This window comes from Condylura cristata, unplaced genomic scaffold (genome assembly GCF_000260355.1).
Source record: "Condylura cristata isolate star-nosed mole 26May11 unplaced genomic scaffold, ConCri1.0 scaffold00022, whole genome shotgun sequence".
NCBI classification, from domain to species: Eukaryota; Metazoa; Chordata; class Mammalia; order Eulipotyphla; family Talpidae; genus Condylura; species Condylura cristata.
The window spans coordinates 6,619,261-6,643,074 of record NW_004567123.1 but is presented as its reverse complement, the minus strand read 5'-3'; the positions used below and the strand labels follow the sequence as shown (position 1 = coordinate 6,643,074).

The following is a 23,814-nucleotide window of genomic DNA, read 5'->3' as shown; positions in this document are numbered from 1 at the left end:
ATATATATATATATTTAAAAGACTTTTTGATATGAGGTGCGTCTGACTCCCACGACTCACAACCCCATACCCTAGTATACCCTTTATTTATCCTTAGTAAATGCACCATTTTCAGACACAACTTATGAAGTTACCAAATAAATGTCAATAAGCCAAAGTGAGACACTTGGGAAAGACAGCCTGGATTCCTCTGTGGAAAGCACGTGCTGGTTTCTGCAAGACAGGCACAACCCTCTTCATCACAGCCTGCGCACAGCCCACACGTGTGCTGTCTATTGCTATCTCTCTGCAGCTAGTATGTACTGAATTAATCATTTATGGGTTGACGCAGGCACAAAAACTATGCCTAACAGTATCTTTCCCCTCCCTGTTTTCTAAATGCAAACATAACCTGCCCCAAGCAAATCTCTTGTGTGATGTGCTTTAATCATATTCTTTCAAAAAATATGAAGATGTCTTCTTTCTTAAATATCTTCTGCAAACTTATTCGTGGAAGAGCAATTTTAAACTGACTAAAATAACCTAGCTAGAACTAATTAGTGTTTAGTGCAATGAAATTCTTTTTATTGTCAGCAATAAAAATCCCCAAGTGTCCTATTGCCTGAGACATGGTCCCTGTGAGTCAGGGAAACAAAAGCCTAGCCTCTTAGGGAGCCAGTGAGTCAAGACAGTGTCCATTTGGACCAGAAATAAATGGGGTTTTCCCAATTATCAGGTCATTGTCAAAGATCCTAACCCAAATTGACTTGTTCTAACAAAGAGTGGATGGTGCCGCTATTCAAATTGTGGCCTCGAAAAACAAACGCTATTGTGAATGATGATGTGGGGAAGGTGGGTAAAAGTTCAAACATACAAACTTGGATGCTGTCGTGTGAAAGGCTGGATCTGTCTTGGAGATATTTCTTGCTTGGCACAAGGAAAATTTGAAGTGTCCTTCCCATGAGTGTAGGATGTACCTATTAAAAACTCCGCCACACGGAGTGGGGAATGGGATTAAAAACGGGGGGGCGGGGGCGGGGAATGCACGGGACTATGGTGGTGGCACAGGGGTGATTTGGTGATGGAAACCCGCGGGATTACAATCGAGATGGAAAAAAAATGTGCAAAATGATGTAAAAATAAATTCTGTAATAAAAAAAATAAAATAAAATAAAAAAAACAACTCCGCCACAGAGAAAACATTATACCTATTATTTGTTTCAGTGTTGCTTAGGGCTTGGAGCAGGAGGGGGAAAAAATAACTGAAAGATTGGTTCTTTGTAGGTTCCTCGTGGTAAAGCTGGGTGGTGGATTTTACTCTACTTTTGTGTATTTGATATTTCCATAACATGAACTAGATTTTTTTAAAGCATGGGGCATAAAAAGAGGCAGTAACTGTTCCATTTGGTGTACAATTTCAAAGGAGAATGCAGCAGCCATCCAAGAAACTAACTGTAGCCTGGGCTAAAATAACTCAAAGAGAGCTGATGCCTAGTTATTAGGGCTACAGCACTGTTTTAAGCCTATATTTATTCAATGAATTCTCATAAGACCCCTCTGAGATAAGTTTTGTGAGTATTGTTATTACCATCCCATTTGGACACAGAAGGGGTAGGTAACACTGCTAACGGGGTGAAGACGGGGCTTGACACCAGTTAGACACCACTGTAAGAGAGATGTTTTGAGAGTTTGGAGAAGCGGGTAATTATCTGACTGGTTGCTGGGACACACTTCGCGAAGAAGTAGCATTTGCTGAGGATTTGAGTGAAAGTAGAGGTTAGGGTTACAGGGAGAGAATGGTGAGGATACTACAGGGTGAAGATACCATTCAGACAAGGAAGGGGAGAAAAAAAGGAAATGACATGTTCTTGAGGAGACTGGCTAACTGGTCTGGGAGCTGGAGACCGGTGAAGGGTGCTGTGTTCTATTAAGATTCAAAGGAAGTGTGGGTCGGAAAGTTTGAGCAACTTGCAAGAAGAAAGGGAAGACATTTGGTGTTTGAGTCAGTCGCTGGGCCGGAGCAAACAGGGGACTTTTCTTCCATTGCAGGCAAGGAGAGCTGCTTGCTCCAGACGCTGCAACCCTAGAGCTCCTCACTGGTCTTGGGCCAGAGCAGAATTTGCTGCCAATTTAGCATGAGCCTCTGGCTAGCTGTTCTACCTCCCAGAATTGTCTGTAATTCCTCAGATGTTCACTTCTGGGCATGGGCACTAAATCGGATGCGCGTCTCTATTCAGCTGTCTTAGCGCGCTTGAGAAATGAGCATTTCAGCACACACGGCAACTCCAAGAACTGACGGATGTGGACCAGCCCCAGGCTTGCTGCTATTGATATTCCAGCCACACTGCCTGCCACAGAGCCAGTTAGAACTCAGAAGCAATTGCTGCTCAGAAAAAGGCAGCGGCTCTTCATCACAGGGCTCTCATGGCGTGGAAAGTAAAAAATAAAATGCCTGACAAAGGGCAGTCGCCAGCATACAAGGGCAGTGTCCCCCTTGGTTCAGAAACCAAGTTCACTAGCTGTGTGTCTTTTCCGGGCTGTCCTGACACTTTCAATCCATTAACTTGTTTCCTTTCAAACATACGTTTTTTAAGAATATATCTAAAACTTCCAGTTAAATGCTTTCAATGAAAGGAAACTTCATACATATGCAGAACTGCTTTTAGGGCATATGTATATTAGAATTTCTTGCCCTGTGCTGGATTTGATTTTGTGGAATTGTTCCTTTGCAAGCAGAGCAAATGTATTTATTCTACTGTGAACCATTTAATAATTACATGCAGTATCTGAGCTCCAGGGATATATTTGAAACAGTTGAGGAATTTGCAAACGGACTGTAATTTCCTCCTAGCTGACAGAGAAATACAGATGGCCAAGCAAAGTAATAATAGCAATAGCAATAATAATCCAAATTGCAAAAAACAGACAATAACACACGTCTAATGAGCATTAATAATGTGCACACCAGATATAACAGATTTGCCGTGGGGGATCAGGATTGAGCAGCATATTTTTTTCCCTATTGGTATTCAATAGCTATTGATTGGCTGGATGATGGATAGGTGTCATTCCTCCTTAGCCCTGCTGAGATGTTGAGGGGCTTGACATCTGCCCATTTTAGAGCTGTCTGCTTCTCCCCAGGTTTGCAGCCCACACTTTGTCAATAATCTTTCAGCCTTGCTTGGTTTTAGGTCAATGTTTGGCGATGCATTTCAGATCTGTATTCCATTACTGTGCTGCTGTCCATAAAAATCTCTCTTGCATAGCATTTCTTTGACAGCCATTCACCACTGAAATGTCATCCCTGCCGTGGGCAATATTTATGGAGCATCACCAGAGCTGCACACTCTATCTATTAAGCCCTAAAGAGTACAAGATTCTGGATTAGATGCAGTTCCAAAAAGTTTACTATAAATTTAGGAAGAGGGAATACATTTATCATTCAAGTAACAAAGAAAGGGAGGGAGGTGGATAAATGAATGCCGAAGTCATTTATCTCTCTGTGAGCTCATTTGATTGATAGCATCAGTTAAACCTTCAAATAAGAAAGATATCCACTAATGAACTTTTTTTCTTATTAAAAGTCATACTTCATTTTGCAGAGAGCTGTGCGACAGGTCGAAGAGGAGCAAGTGAGGAAAATGGCTTTCTCTGGTTGGCTTTTTGCACACTGATGAAAATTGATCCTTTACTCTAGTGACACTTATTGGTTCAGAAATACATGAACATCTTTCCCTTTTGTCTTCATGGATTAATTCTGAAATCACCTCCAAGATAATAAAACTTAAACTGCTTTCAGAAACCTACTCGAACTTTTTCATTCATGTGAGCTTTGAGACCACCTTATAAGCTGACATCCCTCCAAGGCTGCCATTGCCATCAACCCTCTATCCAAACCAGAGCCCAGTGAGATCAGCTGAGTTTAATTTTGTGAGCTCTTCTGAGCCACTGGAGAACTATCACCAACGTTCTTTTCTGTTGTTGTTTTATTTCCTAATCCCCTACCTGAGTTAGGCAAGAACATTATTTAAATTTTTCCTTCAGCTAAAAGAAATTGATACACTGATTTGGGAATTACATAGATTGTAAAGGAACTATGTGTATATTGGTAGCATCATAGTTTGGAAACTAACAATACACATATTTTATAGGAGGATTTTACGACTCAGGCAACAATAGTTCTTTTCTTAACAGAGAACAATGCAGCAAATAATAATGGACAAAAGCAGGGTTGTGCTAATTGCCTGGAAAGTAATAAGAGATCCCTGGATTAGTTTCCCCTCTGTTTAGTGGGAATAAAGCTCCACCTTGAAGGTCTGTAAGAGGGAATCGTGACAGGTATACAAAGTAGTCTGTGCAGAGGATGGCATATGGCAGGCACTCCCTAAATGGCAGGAAATACCATTGAAATTCAGGAAGGGATCTGTGCAGTAGCTAAGTACAAGTGAAAGAGGACTGCTTATGCCAAAGGTGTATGTGGCCAGCCTGGTCACACAGCCATCTTTCTTTGAATTTCATTCTCTCATCTAAAATGTAGTAGAGGACCCTCAATGGTGGTGCAGCAGGTTAAAGGGCAACACTATGAAGCTCTCTGCAGTCACTGCAGCACAAGTTCAATCCCTGGGCAGGGAGGTGACCCACATGGTGTGGCAGACCTCTCCTGACCCACCCTCTTCTCTCCTCAGCAGTGTATTTCAATCTGCCTGTTCTGCTCCCCACTCTGTCTCTGGTGAATCCTCTCACCACCACCTCCCCCCCACACACATACCACACACACACTTCTGGCCTTTACCCCAGGTCTCATATGCATAGATAAATAAGTAAATAAGTAAGTAAGTAAATAAGTAAATAAATAAATAACAAATAAATAAATCTTTAAAAGAATAAAATAAAATGGCAGTCAGCTCAAAGTTAAACTTTCTGCCAAGAGTCTAATGTCTGTGTTTCAGCCTTGATTACTGAAAGAAGAGTTATATCCACAGAGTTTGTAGATGTGAGACAGGTTGATCTATTGGGAAAACTGAGAAGCCTTGCATCTAGTCTCAGAAGATGAAAAGTCTCTTCACTTCTTCAGAAGGCACAGGATGCTGGCCGGAAGACCCAAGAGCATCTCTACCCATTCTCACCTGACTACATCAGCAGCCTCTTAAGATCTTAAAGACCCAGCTTATAGAGATGATTGAACATTAGCCAGTAAGCACGATTGAGCCCAACTGAGACACTGGGCATTCTTTGTATTTCAACTCCACACATAAGCAGGGTTTGAAAGGAAACCAATTGCAATTGAGAAATATAGCCTCTGGTATAAAATCTGAAAATCATTGAGATAAATTCAAAAAATAAATTTAATTGCATCCTGGGTGCAATTAAAGAAATAATTACTGAAGTGAAGATAACAGTATCTGTTATCAATAACCTACAGCAAGCATTACCTTAATACAGAAACTTTGCTGCCATTCTTTTTAATCCTGGGGCAAAATAAGGATGCTGCCTCCCTTTCATTAAACACTCTGCTGTGTTTCAGAACCAGTGAAATGATTTTTAACTCTAAGAAAAGATATGTGACTACATTAAAGGGAAAATATGAAACTAGAAAAGACATTAAAAAGTCCTCAATGAATTAAGTGCATTCTGAATTCATGGGAAGGAAAATGGAACAATAGAAAAAGGACAAGTGAATACATTAATTCAATACAATTTCAATTAAAATCTCAATAACATTTTTCTGTGGAATTAAACAAAGTGATCCTAAAACTTATATGTGGAAAAGCAAATGGCTAAGAATACAATAAGACAAAAAAGGAGGAGAATGAATATAAAAAAGGAAAAAGAGACAAAGAAGGACATCCCAGGTGGCCTATGGGTTAACTCTCAGTGCTGTTGCCCCAGGGTCTGAGTTCGAACCCCACCAGGGAGCTGACCCACAGAGGGTGTGGCTGACATCTCCTGTCTCCCCTGCTTCTCCCCTCAGCAGTGTATTTCAGTGGCTCTGCCTGTTCTGCTGCCCACTCTGGCTCTGGCGAGTCCTCTCACCTCCTGCCCATCTGGCTTGCACCCCAGTTCTCCTATGTATAAATAAGTAAATAATTAAAAAAAAAGAAATTCAAATAAATAAAACAATTTTTGATAGATGATATACTATGAAATATTTGCATAGAGTTTGAAAACAAATAATGTTAATATTTGATTGTAAAATAATTATTTTATTCTTTCACGTAAAAGAACACATGAACATTCCACACATTAAAATTAGTATAGTGGTCGCCTCTGAGAGAAGCAAAGAGAGAACTGGACTCAGGGAGGGCTTCAGCTCTAGCTATAACGACACACTTCTTTTAAAAAATCTATCTTCTTGGAATGCACTCTTGTAATTACAGGTTCCGTGCTCACAAGTGCATTAGGAGACTTTGGTCATGCAGAGAACTAGATACTTTGCTTGGCTCAGGAAGGTGGAGATGAGACTGAGGCAACTTGCCTGCTTTTTTGCTCTGCCCTTTAATTTTATGAAGTGAAGCATCTCCATGACAAATAGAGGAGTTATTCTTTATCTTACCTGTGTTTGACTCCCCTAGGCTTGTGTTTTAAAATTTAGAACCATGTGGGCTATAAGATAGCATGAAAGTAAGTATATGATCCAAAGAGATTTTATTGTACCCTCATCGGTAAATTGAAGAGATCTTAAAAGAGCCCCAATAAAATGTTCATTATATGGGCCTTGTTCAATACACCCTCTTCCTTAAACGTCCCTTGAACCCATTTTCTGTTTCCCTTCCACCCTGCCACTGTCTTCATTTTCACCCTTAACATCACAGCAGCACCTTCTTCCTGCTCTCTTCCCCCAAAACAAGCCACCATGTTATTAATTATGTTACGAACAATCATGGTGATGTGGTTTTTTTTTTTAGGATCCTATACATTTTTAGAGATATATACTAAATAATTTTTGGGAAAAGTATCTCAAGTACAAGACTTCATTTGTATTAACTAGAAAATAAAAACAAACTGTCTAACAGCAGAGGATTCATTGATTAAACCAGAGTATCTAGCAAATCCACACATACAGAAGTCTCAAGTATGGTCAACATGAGGCTTTGATACAAATGGGTAGTTGCTGTATGAGATGCAACACGTTATTCACTGCAATTGACTGTACTTTTAGATATTTTATAATTTCAAATTTCTTATAAAAATTATAAAATTTGAACCAAAATGAAAACACCAAAATACCAGCCAAGCCCAATGCCATTAATAGAATCCCTTCCACACACCAGCCTCAAAGTGTGCATTAAGCCCATAAATGCCCAAAGTCCAGCCTATGCATTGTTAAACCTTGGAAAAGTCAGGGAATGGTTGGCCAGAAAAGATAGTCTTGTATCTCTGTTCAACTACTTGTCACCCAAACATCTCTATGGTGTCTGTGATAGAATTACTTGTCATTCATCTCCTAGTCTTCCGACATGTGGGACAACCCCCTTCCCCCCAAACAGCAATGCAGGCATATATTTTCTTCCATCTTTAATAAGGTTTGCAAAGTTCCTGTGCTGATCTGCACCAAGTACACAAAGGGAAAGAGCATAGACAATCAGTCATCGGTTGTTTCTCTGGGTCAGGCCTAAGAGGAGCACACACTGTCTGTCCATGTAACATGAGCCTAAGTGGTCTCAGCAAGAGGAGAAGAGATGTGTGGTGTTCCATTAGCACTTTCTACCACTGACAAAAATCTTGTACTTGGATGGAGTTAGAAGGGATTATGCTCAGTGAAATAAGTCAGAAAGAAAAAGAAAAATATCGCATGATTTCACTTATACGAGGAATAAATGGGAACCAAAGAAGGGATCAGGAGGAAAAAGCAATAACAATTAAAAAAAAAAAAAAAACAGGCCCTCCCTGGTGGCGCAGCGGATTAAAGCACTGCACTAAGAAGCTAAAGCCACTTCCGCATGAGTTCGATTCCTGCCTGCCCCGGAGGTGACCACATGGCATGGCAGACCTCTCCTGACCCGCCCGCTGCTCCCCTCAGCAGTGTACTTCGTTGATCTGCCTGTTCTGTACCCCACTCTGTCTCTGGTGAATCCTCTCACCCTCCGCATATCTGGCCTGTACCCCAGTTCTATATGAATAAATAAATCTTTAAAAAAAAAAAATTAAGATGCCCTCACTGGTGGCGCACCGGATTATCTATATGAATAAATAAATCTTTAAAAAAAAAAAAACAACAACAAAACTAAACAAAAATAATTAGAGAACTATAAATCAGAGACATTCTGCAGTGGCGGGGGAAGGAGAAGTTATAAACAAGGGAGGGAAAAGCACAAGGGACTGTGGTGATGTTGCACAGGTGAACTGTACCAGAAAAACTAGACCAATAGTACTAATAAATGAGTAAGCTAAAGAAATGGAAAACAATGGTTAAATTCTAAATTACTGTTTTGTATTGGTCAGAGGTCTCCAAAGAAACAGAATCAATAGGATAACTGTAGGTAGAGAGAAAGAAATGTATTATAAGAATTATAACACTTATTATAGTATCATAATACTATAAGAATATATTACATTTCATGGATTTTGAAGGCTACAAGTACAAAATCTGTAGTATGGAATGCCAGGTTGGAGACCCAGGAGACCCAATGTCCCAGTTTGTGTCCAAAAGCATCTGCTGCAGAACTAGGAAGAGCCAGTGTTACAAATGAAGTTCAAGGGCTATCTACCAGAGAATTTCCTCTTCCTTAGGAAAGCCAGTCTTTTGTTCTACTAAACCTTCAACTGATCAGATGAGGCCCACCCACGCAAAAGAGGGCAATCTGTTTTACTCATTGTCCACTAGCTTAAATGTAATCTCATCTAAACACCCTCTCAGAAACACCCAGACATAATGTTTGACCAAATATCTGAACACAACATGGTTCAGTCAGGTTGACACATAAAATTAATCATATTTTTCTGATAATCAGAATATATAGTTAATATAGATAATCAGGAATATATAGTTAAGAGCAGGGGTTTGAAAGCAGTGGGCATGAGTTTGAATTCCTGTTCTGCTCCTAACTAAGAAATAACAACAGCTTCCCTTTTTCAAAATGAAGATGCTAGTAGATTCTGGTAAGGAGTAAGAGAATGCAAGGGGGACCCTCCAGGGTGGCGCAAGGAGTTAAAGTGCAGTACTGCCAGCTAGCCACAGTCACTTCAGTGCAAGTTCGATCCCCAGCCTCGAAGGTGACCCACATGGTGCGGCAGACCTCTTCTGTCTTGCCCACTGCTCCTCTCAGCAGTGTACTTCGTCGATCTGCCTGTTCTGCTCCCCACTCTGTCTCTGGTGAATCTTCTCACCCCCCTACACCTCTGGCCTGTTCCCCAGTTCTGTATGCATAAATAAATACATCTTTAAAAGAGAGAGAGAATGCAAGGGCCTCTCTCAGCACAGTGTCCAAGAGTTGTGGAGCTCGTTGTCAGCCAGTAGCTCTTACACTAGGGCTTGAATGCAACACATACAGAAGTGCATGCTTTGGGCTGGAAAGGGCAAGAAGGATGACCGAATCATTGTGGTGAAAGGCCAACAATATGGTAAGAAGGGGTATGCCTATGCTGTCTCTCTGAAGACCTCCAGCATTTTTATTTGGACAGTTCAGGGAGGCCCATGCAGTCACCATAGCAGTTCAGACTTGAACCCCACAGTTAACCATGGGTTGCCCCTCCTACCTTGCTTATGCATCTTGTCAGTTATCTATTGTTTCATAGTGCTGCACAACCAAACATCCCAAAATGTAGTAACATAGAGCAGTAAGCATCGATTACTGGGTAGGTCGGTAGGATGGGTCTGTTGACCTGGCCCAGGCTCTGCTTTACAACTGGGCTCTCTGATGCACCCACATTCAGCTGGCAGGTAACTTGAGCACCCTGGTTTAGGTTGGCCTCACCCACATGTCTAAAGGATCTGAGGCTGTCAGTTGGGTGACAGGTGTGATGGGTTGTGTATTTTTGCTTATTCAATGGGCTAACCAGGCTTGCCCCTGAGGCACATAGGCCTGGTATCAAGAGAAAAAAGAGAAGCCACTTAAGCTCTTGAAGACTAAGCTCATTATTTCTACTGCATTCATTCCACCAAAGCAAGCCAGAAGGCCAGCCGGAGGCAAGGGAGGGAGAAATGTACTTCACCTCTTCAAGGAAGAAGCAAGGAAAATCATACTTCACGGCATGGACCCAGGAGAGCAGTGGACTGGGGACATTTTGGCCACAAAATATTCCCCTGAGTCCTGTCACTTGCCTCTCCTTGACCTTCACTAGAAGGTGGCTAGTCAAAAAGTCATTATTTACCCCTTGGCCCTATAGCTATCCCCACGTCCGACAGGTACATGGGTTATTATAGCAAGGAACTATGAAGCATTTTCAAGAAAGTGACCAAATGAAATGGATTTGGACACAGATTTTCCTAATGCTCAGGGGAACAAGCATGTTTGCCGGAGACAACGAGGAGGACAAGCGAGAAGGGAATGCATTCAAAGCGATAGGAACAGAGCCCATGAAGACCTAGGGTTGTGAAAAGATGTGGTGTCATGAACAATTATAGGGCGCCTCCACTCATTGCTTATAATTAATTAGTGTCGCCTAATTTAGCAATGAAACATTTCTTCCCATATGTTCCTCCAGAGAGTCCAGGACATTCATCTCCCCACTTAAAGACCAACGTTAAGGCTAAGGAGACATGATTCAAAGGCTTTGAATTGCTCAAGCCAGTGCAATGTATTTGTCCTCTAACCTTTCATGAGGGCAGGGACAGAGGGTAGTGGAATGTTTAACTGATAGTTGGGTCAGATATGGCCCAATCACCCTCTCACTGTACATCTCTGGGCCAGCTGCTTTGAGATTCAACTTTGACATCTGTAAAATACAGCAGCACCTGATAATGCTTCGTGTGAGGAGCAAAGGGGTGAGGCAAGAGAAGCCCAGGCACAGTTCCTGGCATGGTAGCCTCCCTGTATCCCCAGATGGCTCTCATCTTCATCAGTCACCGAGAGAGTCCCACGCAGCATGGCATCCCTCGGTGCCTCTATGTTCCTCACAGGAAAAGAACTGACTCCAGGCAAGGCCTCGCTGCACATCTCAGGTCTCAGAAAGGAGATCTTGACAGGGCTGACTACTAACTCCGTGTTTCATCAAATTAGACATGGCATTGATTTTTAAACTTTCATTTAAATTTTTGTTTAGCAAGAACCAAATAGCAAGAAAGTCAAATTTAATCAATATCCACTTAAGTTTCATTTCAACACACATGCATGCACATATTCTTTATATGTACATATATGAGTATATACACACACATGAAATGTGTGTATGATATGTGCATACACATATATACAATACACACATATATACATATATACAATGCATATGTATGTGCTTTATATAGAGTATTTTGTATAAGTACATATTTTACTTTTTTATACATATTTTAATTTTTTACTGTATTTACTATTTTTGTAAAAGTATATACATTTTATATAAGTACATATTTAAATATATTCTATATATTTAATATATAGAATAATATAAAAATAAATAATATAAAAATATATGAGTGGATAATTAAAAGCATACAAGTGGCCCTCCCTGGTGGCGCAGCGGGTTAAAGCACAGCACTGAGAAGCTAAAGCCACTTCCGCGTGAGTTCGATTCCTGCCTGCCCCAGAGGTGACCACATGGCGTGGCAGACCTCTCCTGACCCGCCCGCTGCTCCCCTCAGCAGTGTACTTCGTAGATCTGCCTGTTCTGCTCCCCACTCTGTCTCTGGTGAAGCCTCTCACCGCCCCTGAGCCTCTGGCCTGTACCCCAGCTCTGTATGCACAAATAAATAAATCCTTAAAAAAAAAAAAAAAGCATACAAGTACATATAAGTAGAAATATATATTCAAATATATACATGTAAAATATATTTCAAAATAAAACTTGTGTATCTTCATTACATGTCTATAATATACATTATGCACTTCCATGTTGTTTCCAGAATTTTATTTTGCAATTTCTCCAGTACTTGGAATAAGCATGTAGCCCTGAAAGCCAATTTGCGATAGACACAAATTCTGCTTTTCACCAAGTGAAAGCAGAATTTAGCACCTTCTCAAAAATATCAGATGTGATTGATGGTTTGCTCAGAACTATGATTCCAAGGATTCTTTACCACAGGCCACTTCTGCAGTAACTACCAAGTTTACTTGGACACAATACACAGATTTCATCTGGTTCTGAAGGGAATCTGGAGACCAAGATATGCAGCCTGAATAGAGGCAAGAGTTACTTTTTCCCATATAGAGAATAAAAATATACACATGTAGGACCTCCCTGGTGGTGCAGCGGGTTAAAGCACAGCACTGAGAAGCTAAAGCCACTTCTGCATGAGTTTAATTCCCGCCTGCCCCGGAGGAGACCACATGGCGTGGCAGACCTCTCCTGACCCGCCTGCTGCTCCCCTCAGCAGTGTACTTCATCGATCTGCCTGTTCTGCTCCCCATTCTGTCTCTGGTGAAGCCTCTCGCCGCCCCTGCACCTCTGGCCTGTACCCCAGTTCTGTATGCATAAATAAATAAATTTTTAAAATATATATATATACACATGTATACATGTACTTTTTGGATGTGATGTTTGAAGGGCTGCACAAAACATTTTCTTACCCCAAGGGGAGATTGCAAACAACACCTTACTCAATGCTGCTGAAATAAAAACTGGAGCTGTGCAGCTGGTGATCCCCTGAGCTCAGTACCTTTCTGTCCACCAGCCTGAACAGAGCAGGCCAGTCAGCCCTCAGCCCCACCCCTTAGGCAGGCCATGCTCACACTGCTTCCAGCAAACATGGTAAGGTGAGCCGTGTAATCTCTTAGCTGCTTCCTGGACCATTAAAATAGACTTTTGAGGGTTGGAGCCAGTAGTGACAGATGACTTCTAGCATGGAGTCTCCCACTTCTCGAATGCCATTTGGGGTTCAAATGTATCATCCTCATCAACTGTTTTGATTCTCTCGAATCTCTATCACTGGTTAACAAAATATCCTAAAACTATGCGGTTCCCCTCAAATCCAGCATTTATTCGCTTACAGTCCTGTAGCCTGTGCATACGCTACTGATAGAGAGAAGGGAGAGGGCAGGAGAGATGGAAAGTCCTGGCTGGGCCTGGAGGGAGGTGCCTCCCCTTCTCATTGCCCCACAACTCCCTCAGGTGCTGGGACAATAGAGGTTTCAGGCGTCTCTCTCCACGGTCCTGTCCATTCTTGGGCCCGTCCCGCTGATTGGATCCTGGCATAGGCAGATGAATCTGAAAGCTCAGTATCATCTTTCTGATGTCACTTTGGAGACGTGGGATTCAGAGAACAGGGTCCAGTGTTACCTCTGAAAAAAGTTTCACCAACCTTCCCCTCTCAGCAGCACACGGCGCATGTCCTCATGAGGCAAAGATTTTTGGTTGTATCCAAAAAGACAGGTTCATTATACTAAAAAAGGAAAGGAGAAGAGGCTGGCACAGGCACAAGTGGGCAGGAAGAGCTGTTACTGCTTTGCAAAGGGAAAAAGTTTGTGAAAAGAAACACCTGCAGTCATGCAGGCAGGAGAGCTGCCTCTTGTCAAAGCAAATATTGCACTGATCCGTGTTCTTCTTTTGGGGACGGGTCCATTCCTTGTGCAATCATTATCTGTTGTTAGATTATAAGTTCTAGGGTGCGGCCAGGTTGATTTATAAGAACAGGTGATTGTAATGGCCTCCATTTTCATCTCCCCACCTCTGGCCTACAGCTCCAGACAATTTCTATAGCAGTCTGATACTCACGGCAGCAGCTGGTGCCCAAGGGGTTTTCCTCTCTATAGCTGGTTTAGCAACCATGTTAATCATTGTGGCCCCCACCTCCAGTTTCTGGTCTTGTGAGGCCTCCTTTCTAATTTTTCTACTTAGCCTCCATCACGTCTACTGTATTCTGTGGGTCGAGGCCCACTCCAGGAGAGAAGAACTGTTTGGAATCCTTTGGTATAAGGGAAAAGTGCACAAGCAGATAGGGAAAGAATTAATGGAATTAATACAATATCTGTGCAGAGAACATTCTAGAAGAGGAAGATGGGGAAAGAATTAATGGAATTAATACAATATCTGTGCCGAGAACATTCTAGAACAGGAAGCCAGGAAAGGACTTGCTGGGAATTGTGAAGCAATACAAACCTGGGAAAGATTACCAGAGAAGTGCCTGGGGTTCTTCATCTGCTCAGGCTTCAGGGTTCTGTGGGCTCCTTGAAAATAACATGCAAATTGCTGCCCATGTATGTTTTTTTATTCTGGAAAAAGGTAGGAATCTATAGCATTCAACACATCCTCAAAGGAAGCTATGTTCCCAAAAAATAGCTAAGTAGCCCGCAACCCATAACTGATAGTGACTTTACTGTGGATGAGCCAGCCTGGAAATAAACCTCAGCAAACAATTTCAGTGTTTCGAAAAGTGAGCGCTGTTCCAAGCAGCTCTGCCTTCGAGTACGTTTCATTCTCACCGGAAACCTCTAAGTGTGGTTTCTGCAGGAAGGTACTTCGATTTTTTAGTAAAGATCACATTTCAAGGTGAAACATGTTCGAGAAAACTCTGTGGTGGAGACAAGTCACGATCAAGATGACAACACAGAGAAGACAGGGACTTTGGGGCACGAGGATGGAAGTTGGGTGGCCCGTGAGCTGGCACCACATAAAAGCTCTGAAGTGCTTCCATTGGATGGAATTTAAGGAAACTCCTAAAAAGTCTCTTGAACCTGAATCTAGCTGTCTTATATTTCTCTCTGCAGCCACGGGACCCGCTGTGCAGGAGAAGTTTCTGCCGCAGCCAACAACAACATCTGTGGGGTCGGAGTGGCTTACAACTCCAAGGTCGCAGGTATGTTGTGGGTCAGGGTGCCGGCGGGGCAGCCAGTGCCAGGGGCCTCACACTCTGGTCTCCAGCCTGGCCACGGCTCCACAAAAGTTCCCACTAGTGCATGACTTAATCTAGTAGAGTTAGGAAAAGTGGAAACATTTAAAAAATTTTAACCAACACAGCAATATCATTGGGGATCGGGGCACCAGAGGGTCCTTGGTGTCTGGCAGAAAAAGAATTTCAGGAAGCAGCAGAAGAAGCCAACAAATAAGTTTATTAGAAATCGATAGGCCAGGGCCCTCCCAGGTGGTGCAACAGATTAGGGCACAGCACTACGTACGAGGCTGGTCGCACTCAGTCACTTCCGTGTGAGTTCGGTTCCTGGCCAGGGAGGTGACCCAAATGGCGCGGCAGACCTCTCCTGTTTCTCCTGCTGCTCCCGTCAGCAGTGTATTCCAGTAGATCTGCCTGTTCTGCTCCCCACTCTGTCTCTGGTGGAGCCTCTCACCCCCCACCCCGCACCACTAGCCTGCATCCCAGTTCTTGTATGTATAACTAAATTTTTAAAAGAAAGAAAATATTACCAGTCCCCCCTACCAAAAGCTCTTCACATACCCTGCTCCGTTACTACCCAGACACAAGAATAACCACCATCCTGACTTCTGAAAGCAAAAAGTGATTATTGCCAATTTTAAACTTTATATAAATGGATCCGTACAGTCTATACTCTTTTGTGTCAACATCAATTAGCATTTTAATGATATTCAAATAAAGACTGTAGAATATAAGGAGGTGTGTACAAATTATCGAAACCATATTCAGAGCTGCTCAGAACATTTTAGGGGTTTTATTTTGTGCGTGTAGTTTTTTTGCACAATACATCTCAATCAGGAAAAGTATTCCACCTAGAACATTATTATTATGTTCCAGGAGAAGGATATTTAATTCATGTCTCTTTTTAAAGGCTTTAGAAAAGAGGATAGAAGGTCCCTGGAAATTTAGAAGTCTACTCCTCCCCCAGAAAACAGAGGGAAAGAGAATAGGGTGGGGTGGGGGTGGGGTTCATAAACTTTCAACAGGAGAACAGAGCAGCTTCTGGCTCATTCCACGTTTTGCATCAAATCCTTTCTTAATTTATTCAGGCTGAGTCACCCAACCTTTTTTTTTTTTTTTTTTACAATTGTCTTGCTTTTTTTTTCCTGGCAATTTAATGGAACCATAAACATACTTTGTGCTGACACTTGCATTTCCAGGGACCTAAATAAAGCAAGAGCAACATACAAACCTGCCATTAACCTCTCTCAACACTGTTTGCTAAGAGGCTTGCCTGCGCAGGCTGAGTACTGAATTTCACAAAAGAATAAATACATCTGGAGCTTCTGAAATGTAAATAGAGAGACTTTGTCCCTGGAGTCTCAGCCCTTTTTATTTTGTGTGCATCCAAAATCTAGAAGCCATTAAGAGGTCAGGGGAAAGAGGGTCACCCAGTTACTATGTCAGCAGCCAGGTTCTTACCTTGCTTGGGTGGTATCCAAGATGAGGTGGGGTCTCCATTCCCATAATAAAACTGAACAACCTGGATTTCTCATTCACAGTGGTTTTTGAGGAAAACCACACAAAATGGTTGTGAAGATTCTGCATGCCAAAAATGACAATTTTTTCAAACAGAGATTCTTAGGATTATTGCCTGTGAAAAGAGCTAGGAGTTTCCCCCAGGTTTTCCAGAGGTTCATTGGGGTCCCTTTACCTTGCCCCTGTCTTTTTCTCTCTGATTATTGCACTCTGAAAATATCTGAGCTGCTCATCAAATATCATTAATTCTCCTGCTTTCTTTTTTTGGAATCTTTAAAAGTGAAACCAGAGAAAAGCATTTGGCTTGGGAAGGTGATCCCGGGAAGCCAGACTAAGAGAAAGAAGAAAGCTAGAAAGGGAAGACACAAGGGGTGTGCAGATGAACTGGTGAAGGTTATGGGGACTCCCTTAAGAATTGCCCCCTGCCTTCAAGGCAAGGAAGCTGGGGAGCTAATCCACCAACTCCCATCCCTCACTCACGGGGAGTGACTTGTGGCCCTGAACTGCCCAACCGTCCAGTTCTTTCTGGTTGAGGAGAATGCCTGAGGCCAAGCACTCCACCCACCATGGGATGTCACCCAGGGAGGTTAACCTCACTGACCCCAGATCACAAAAGTCAGTGAATGCAGCCTGATACCTCAAAGGCTCAAAGGCACAGTCCTTGCTTTGTGAAACTCTGGCAACAACACCTCAAGATTCCAGAAACTAAGACCAGCACCTGAAGGAAGTATGTCCTGCCACACAATGATTTTGAGCCAAAGAGCTTCCTTTCGCCCCTTCCTGCTCCCTTAACACTGGTCTTGCTTCTCTGCAACCACTTATCCTGGCTCTAAGTATTCAAGGGAGAAGAAGTGCTAGTCCTTGTCTTGAAACTTCAGTCCCCAACTTTCAACTTCCTCAGAGAGGAAAAGGAATTCTTTATGAGGAAGTCCTGAAGAGTTATATAAGAACTGCCTCAAAAGGAAACTTTCAGGTTCCTCAGCCTCACACATCTAGGGGAAACATTTTGTTCTTTCTGATTAAAGTTTCAAAAGTCAGATGCTTTTTGGTTTGGTTTTTTGTTTTTTGTTTTTTTCCTAATTATTCACGGAAAATGAGCTCTGCCCTTCCAGAAGAAAATCTTTCATTTCAGCAGCAGAGTTAAGGAAGTCTAGCGCGCCACCTGGTGTTCATTTAAGGTCATTGCTAGTCTCTGGCTGTCCAAGGTGTTGAGGTCCAGATAGGGAGGCGCTGAGCCTTATCCTGTGTCTCTCCCACGTCTCTCTTCATCCTAATTTCCAGAAAAGATAAAAGTGCCATAAACAAAAAAGAAAGTGGAGATGAGATTATAAAATGGGTCTTCTGAAGGAAAAAAATCTTTGAATATCTCTCATCTATTATCTGAGTTTTTATTATCTATTATCTATTATCTGAGTTTCCTAGTTATGAATTTTGCTCACTTTTCCATTGGGAGTCCTGTCTTTTTTCTGTTGATTTGTGTGAACACTTTGTGCACCCTAGTGTCCAACTGATCAGTTTCAGTCAGTTCAAATATCTTGTTCCCATTTCATATATGTATGCGAAGTGGGGATCTGTTTTATTTTCCTCCACATAGCAAATCAGTGTTTCTAATCCCATCTGTCCAATAGTCCATCATGTCCTTTCAATTTGTGATGCCAGCTTGTTGTATATCCATAATGTTTGCTCGCATGAATGAAGCAAAGCAATGGGGCAGAGACACAAACCAGACTTGGGATTGAACAAGCCCCTCGGGGGCAGGATTTTAAGGTATCAAGCATGGGTTTCCAGGAGCTTCTCAGAGCACTCTTGGGATGGGGCTGGGTCAAGGAGAGGCAGATCTGATCTGCCTTCCTGTCCAAGTCAGAGTATCTAGCTGTCGGCACTGAACTGTGCTACGCCATCTCCTTTGATCCAGGATTTCAAAGAGTTCAAAAACCACTATTGAGCATTGTAAACAAAATTCCCTAAAACTTTTTGACCACCAATAAATTACTTCTGTGTATTTGGTCAATAAAGCTCACCATATTTCAGAGAATTGATACCTTTATCTGAGTGTTTAAGTAAATCAATAGAAGTTGACTGTTAGCATGATGATGAACATGTTTTCAGATCCTGCAGACTTAGATCAAATTGAATGTGTGCCTTAACCTGCAGGAAATGAAAGGTGGCAATTAGCAACACTGGGGTTTGTAGGCTGATGTACCTTTCCTGGTGTCAGGCACCTTTTATAATAGGAGCAGAGGCAGGAAGGCTTTAGCCCACATTCTGTAATGTGTGTGAGGGGGAGCATAAAGGAGGGTTAGGGAGGTGGCGGAACAGGGTCAAGTTCTGAAAGGAAGGAGGGAGTCAGTCTCATGGTCATTAACACAGCCTTCAGGTCTGTGGGGGCTGGGATGTGGGGGTCTCCCCAGCCCTCCTCCCCTTCAATTCACATTAGCCAGGGGAGCATTTTATAGACGTGAACACACTGAGTCTAGCTCCCTTGCCTGCCTTCTGTCTCTCTCTCTCTCTCTCTCTCTCTCTCTCTCTCTCTCTCTCTCTCTTCACCTACTCCTCCAGCTCCTAGAGCATCCAGGGACAGAGGAGAGGCCCTCCCTAAAATCCTTTGGGTCACCCTGAGCCTCTGTCTTGGCTGCTAATCGTGCAGTCGCTGGCAAAATTTAATACTGTATCTCATTCAATTTATGCATGCCTCATTCCTCTTGAGCTTAACAGGATTAGAAGATCGTTGGGCGCCTGGCCCCTGCATATGAATGAGAGTCCTGTTCCTTGTCTGTGCTCACCCCTGCCCCCTTGATGCTGAAACGGCCCAAAGATTAATACACACCAGCTCTGCTGCTCTGCTCAGCACCAAGGAAGCAAGGGAGGCCGGGAAGAGAGAAAGAAGCAGGGGGCAAATTTGCAGAGAGGGCACTGGACAGGCTCCACAGATGCTTTCCATGTTGGCTGTGTGACCAAAACCAGCAGTGTGGCCGGTTGCCATGGGGACAGTGGAGGCTGCCTTGGCCAGGGTGGAGGTTCTTTCCCCTTCCACTGAACAGTCCACTGAGGTGGGCTGTTCAGTCCTGGTCATCTGGCACTAGGTGGAGAAGGGGTGTCAAGGAGGGGAGGTCAGGATCACCTGAGTTTTCTCCTTGAAAGCAGGTGAATACCAGACTCTCTGAGCTGTTTTCCCACCCACAAAGCAGACTTGACTTGTTGCCAAAAAAATTCAGCACTTCTGTTAATCCCGTGAGCTGCTGGTCATCCTGGTTGAACAATTTGTTTTCGTTGAGGAAATATTTTTGATTGAAGTAATGACATTTACAACATTGGCTATGATGTACAAAAAAGTTCTTTAAATAAACAAAATATAGCTGGACCAGAAGCAAAGGTGGATAACTTGATTTAGAAGTCAGGTTTATTTATATAACTAAGTATTATATATACATATATGCTTACCCTTTACATATATGTGTATAACTTGATATCAGTTGATGGTTGAGGGTGGAAAATCGGGACCTATTATTAGTTGTTCTTCTGGGCCTGTTACTTTTGTTAGGGAGAAAATCAACTAAATAAATGCCCTCATGTGTTTATTCACCGAGTGTCTATCGAGCTTAAGATATATTCCAAGTACCATGGGACACTAAAGTGAACAAAACAGATGCATCCCCTGGTCTCAAAGACTCCACTGGCTGATGGTGAAGGAAGCACTCAAATAAACAACTGAAGTCTGAGCTTTAAGCTACTGCAGCCACTGCAGCACCAGTTCAATCCCTGGCCAGGGAGCTGACCCACATGGCTCAGCAGACCTCTCCTGTCTTGCCCGCTGCTCCCCTCAGCAGTGTATTTCTGCACATCTACCTGTTCTGCTCCCCACTATGTCTCTGATGAATCCTCTCCACCCCCCTGCAGTTCTAACCTACACCCCAATTCTTCTACACAGAAAATTAACAAATCTTTTAAATAAAGAAAATAATGACCCAGAGAGACTGAGCACATAGACTGGACAGAAGGTGAGTCGTGGGAGAATTTGCCATGGAGTCCAGGAGGAGAGAAGAGTGACCCTTAACAGAGAAGACAGCTCTGCATCCATTTCAAACATCATCAAGGACCTGAATGGCTTGGCTTAAATCAAATCCATTTGATTTAGAGAAAGTTACATATGTAATGATGTCCTTTGACCTCAGGGAGAAGTGAAGAGTGTCAGGCTCCAGGATTTGCTGTGTCCAGCCCAACTCCTTCATTTCATAAAACCCACAGACAGAAAGACTTAGGTCAGCTTCACAAACTTCGAGGCTCCTTGCCACAAAATAATATATTAAGGAGACAGCAATATGGTCCCAGTGAGACTGGGGGTACTGATGGAGGGACTGACTGCCTAACCCAGTGACTGCTACACTGTTAACCCAGAAGGGGATTTTTAAAGACTAGTCGGGGTGATGTCAATCACCTTCTGGAGCCTGTGGGAATGGCTCCTCTCCTGTGTACCCGTGCATGGACCAAATTCCCCCATGCAATCCTGGGCTATAATCCCCTGCTCCATTCAGCTCCCTGCAAGAAGCCACTCCTACAAGACATCAGAATGGTCCAATCTTTCCAAGAGTCCCAACTTTTACAAAAATGCCTTGGGGCGGGAGGGGTGTATCAAACACCACTAGTAATCTATTTTAGAATAACCCAGGGCACTCTGTGACCTCCCCAAAGTGCCTTCTCAGCTGCAGTACAACTGGGCGGCTCCCTTTTCCTGACACACCCCACAAACTTTCTGTCTCTGTCCCTCTTTCTGCTCTTGCCCTCGGCCCTCTCTCCGCTGGGATTTCTCCTGAAGTGCTTCCTCCACCACCTGTCACCTTCACCACCATGCCAGCCATGGACCTCAAAATAAGGTTCGCTGCGCAGATGTAGTGGAGGGGATGCCTGTGTACGACATGCTTAGTAGCTTTACTTTTCCTCAAACACTTGATTCCAATCAATCTCCAATTCCTGTAGCATGAACTTTCACTTAGAAAGAGACTCACAAAGGACTCTTCCACAAAGGTGTTCTCTCACCACTAGGAGTTCCAGTACATTGACTGAGTAATAAACTTTTCCTCAAGTGGTCATATCAAGAAAGGTATGAGTAAAGTCCGAAAGGATGGGGAGGAAGGATCTATGCCCCCTGGTGGATCCTCTTAAGTAACCCACAGAGCTCAAGATTGACCCAGGATTCTACAGCTTCCTTGGGCACCCGAGTCAATCCCCTAAGCACACCCAAGCCCCCACCTTCGGGCCCCCTCTCCTCTGAACTGGGCATCAAAGAAGGGTGTTTCCCTGCATGTCTGCAGGAATCCGGATGCTGGACCAGCCTTTCATGACAGACATCATCGAGGCCTCCTCCATCAGCCACATGCCGCAACTGATCGATATCTACAGTGCCAGCTGGGGCCCCACAGACAACGGGAAGACAGTGGATGGGCCCAGAGAGCTCACACTCCAGGCGATGGCCGATGGCGTGAACAAGGTACAGTCACTGCTGCCTCCACATGGCCCGGTCCACTTACAGGGCACAGGGGAGAGGCAAGGATTGAGACAGGAGGCAGAGGTGAAGTTGTGTGTTAGTTCAGGCCCTGCAAGACATGGGTCTCAAAATGGGGTTTGTGAATGACAAGCATTGACAGAGAGAAGAGCAGGGGAGCACTTGAGACCATGCTGTAGGGTGGTGCCTGCAAAGGAGAGGGAGAAGGATCCCATTCTGTCCTGCACTCTTGGGTAAGTTCTGTGCTAGTGCCCTGCGCAAACCCATGAATTAGACCAAGGTTAGACATGTCTCACTCAAGTCTACATCACTTTGGGGTTTCTTCCCTCACCTCTCCTGTCTCACTCCTGTGGTCACAGGTTTCTCCTGAAAGTTCTCCCTCAATAAGTTCACCTGACCCTGCCTTAAGCTCTGCTTCTGGGGAGTTACCCTGAGACCTTAGCCTGCTAGGGTTTGCTTTTTCCCTTGGCTGCCAGGAAGCTCAGCACTAAGTGAATCCAGCAAGGTAAGTAGTTTTAGGCTGGGTTTTGTGACCCCCACCCCCTCTTCTCTCTGCTAACCATAGCCTGTAAAAAATCACTCCTCAGCAGTATAATGGACCAGGCGAGAAAATAATAAGAATAATGAACAGCCATATACCAGAGACATTTTGTAGGGGTGGAGTGGGGAATGGGATCAAAAACGGGGGGTGGGGGGGAGGAGAGGCGGGAAGTGCACAGGACTATGGTGATGGCACATGGGTGACTCAGTGATGGGAAACCCACAGGAATTACAATTGAGATGGAAAAAAAAATGTACAAAATGATGTAAAAACAAACTATTATATTATTTTTAAAAAACAAAAAAAGAGAGAGAAATGCTTTAATATGCTCAAAAATAAATTATGTAAGTCAAAAAAAATCACTCCTCAGCTTTTGGGTTTGTATCAATTTTTGTGTAACCACTCAACCTAAGCCTCTGAATCCTAAGTAATATAAAATTTGTAAACTACCCTCAGAAGAGAACAGCATCCATAACAATGACCAAACATCAATCACTAGAGTTGAACGATGCCCATTTGGGAAATAATGAAGTAATGTTTTGTCACTTGACAGTCAGTCCATTTGAGACAGCAACAAGGACCCCTGACGTTTGAGAAGCATGATGCAGTTTTCTGAGGGAGTTTACCAGTGGGGAGGGGAGTAGGGTGTGGGAGTGGCAAAGTGGGAGAGGTGTTGGCCTCTTTCAATGTCTGGATCCTTAGGAAGTTTTCAAATGAAGTTTTTGATACAGCTTGTTTCCTTACTGAATTCTTCACTGTGTAGCTGGAGACATGGTTACACACCCAAGCCCAGAATGTGGTGGCAACAGGTACCCCAGAGAATACTGGGAAGATGCCCCTTCTCCCAACATTTTTCAGTAAGAAGTGTTTTGGGTTTTGTTTTTTTTTGACACCGAAGGCTAAAAGAGAGTCAGGCACCCCTGGGTCAGGTTTCTGTCATTTTCCACAGACCTCTGCATTTTCCCACCACATCTCAAGACTGGATATTTATCTCTTCTGCATCTGTAACCTCTCCTGCTACAATTAAAAAGTCCCTTTCAAGTGTGTTGCTCTGCCAAGCTTGCCAAGTGAGCCAAAACGTAAGGGGAAAATTGTTATGACTTATTTTCAGATGACAGCATGTAAATATTTCAGAGAGTGAAGTGAGTGTGATGAAAATTACATGATTTCTCATTTGACTTTCCCCAGACTATGAGAATGTTTCCTTCCTTGCTTCAAGGTGACATTTTTGGGTCAGTATTATCAAATTTTGTGAACATGGGTGTAATGTACATTAGCAAAGATTCCCACCCTGTTATTTCAGTTGTCCGGCCACTCGAAAGGCAAATCTGCCTCTGAAAAATGATCCCCACCTAG

General features: G+C 43.2%; 1 protein-coding gene across 1 annotated transcript in view; it reads left to right on the top strand.

Annotated features, from left to right (window-relative positions):
• Positions 1-23,814, top strand: part of PCSK2 (proprotein convertase subtilisin/kexin type 2) — a 225,640-nt gene that overhangs the window by 170,487 nt on the left and 31,339 nt on the right. Inside the window, exons 7-8 of the mRNA XM_004686939.2 lie at positions 14,778-14,866; positions 21,727-21,902. Coding sequence (XP_004686996.1) covers positions 14,778-14,866; positions 21,727-21,902 — 265 coding nt within the window. The remainder of the gene's footprint in view (positions 1-14,777; positions 14,867-21,726; positions 21,903-23,814) is intronic.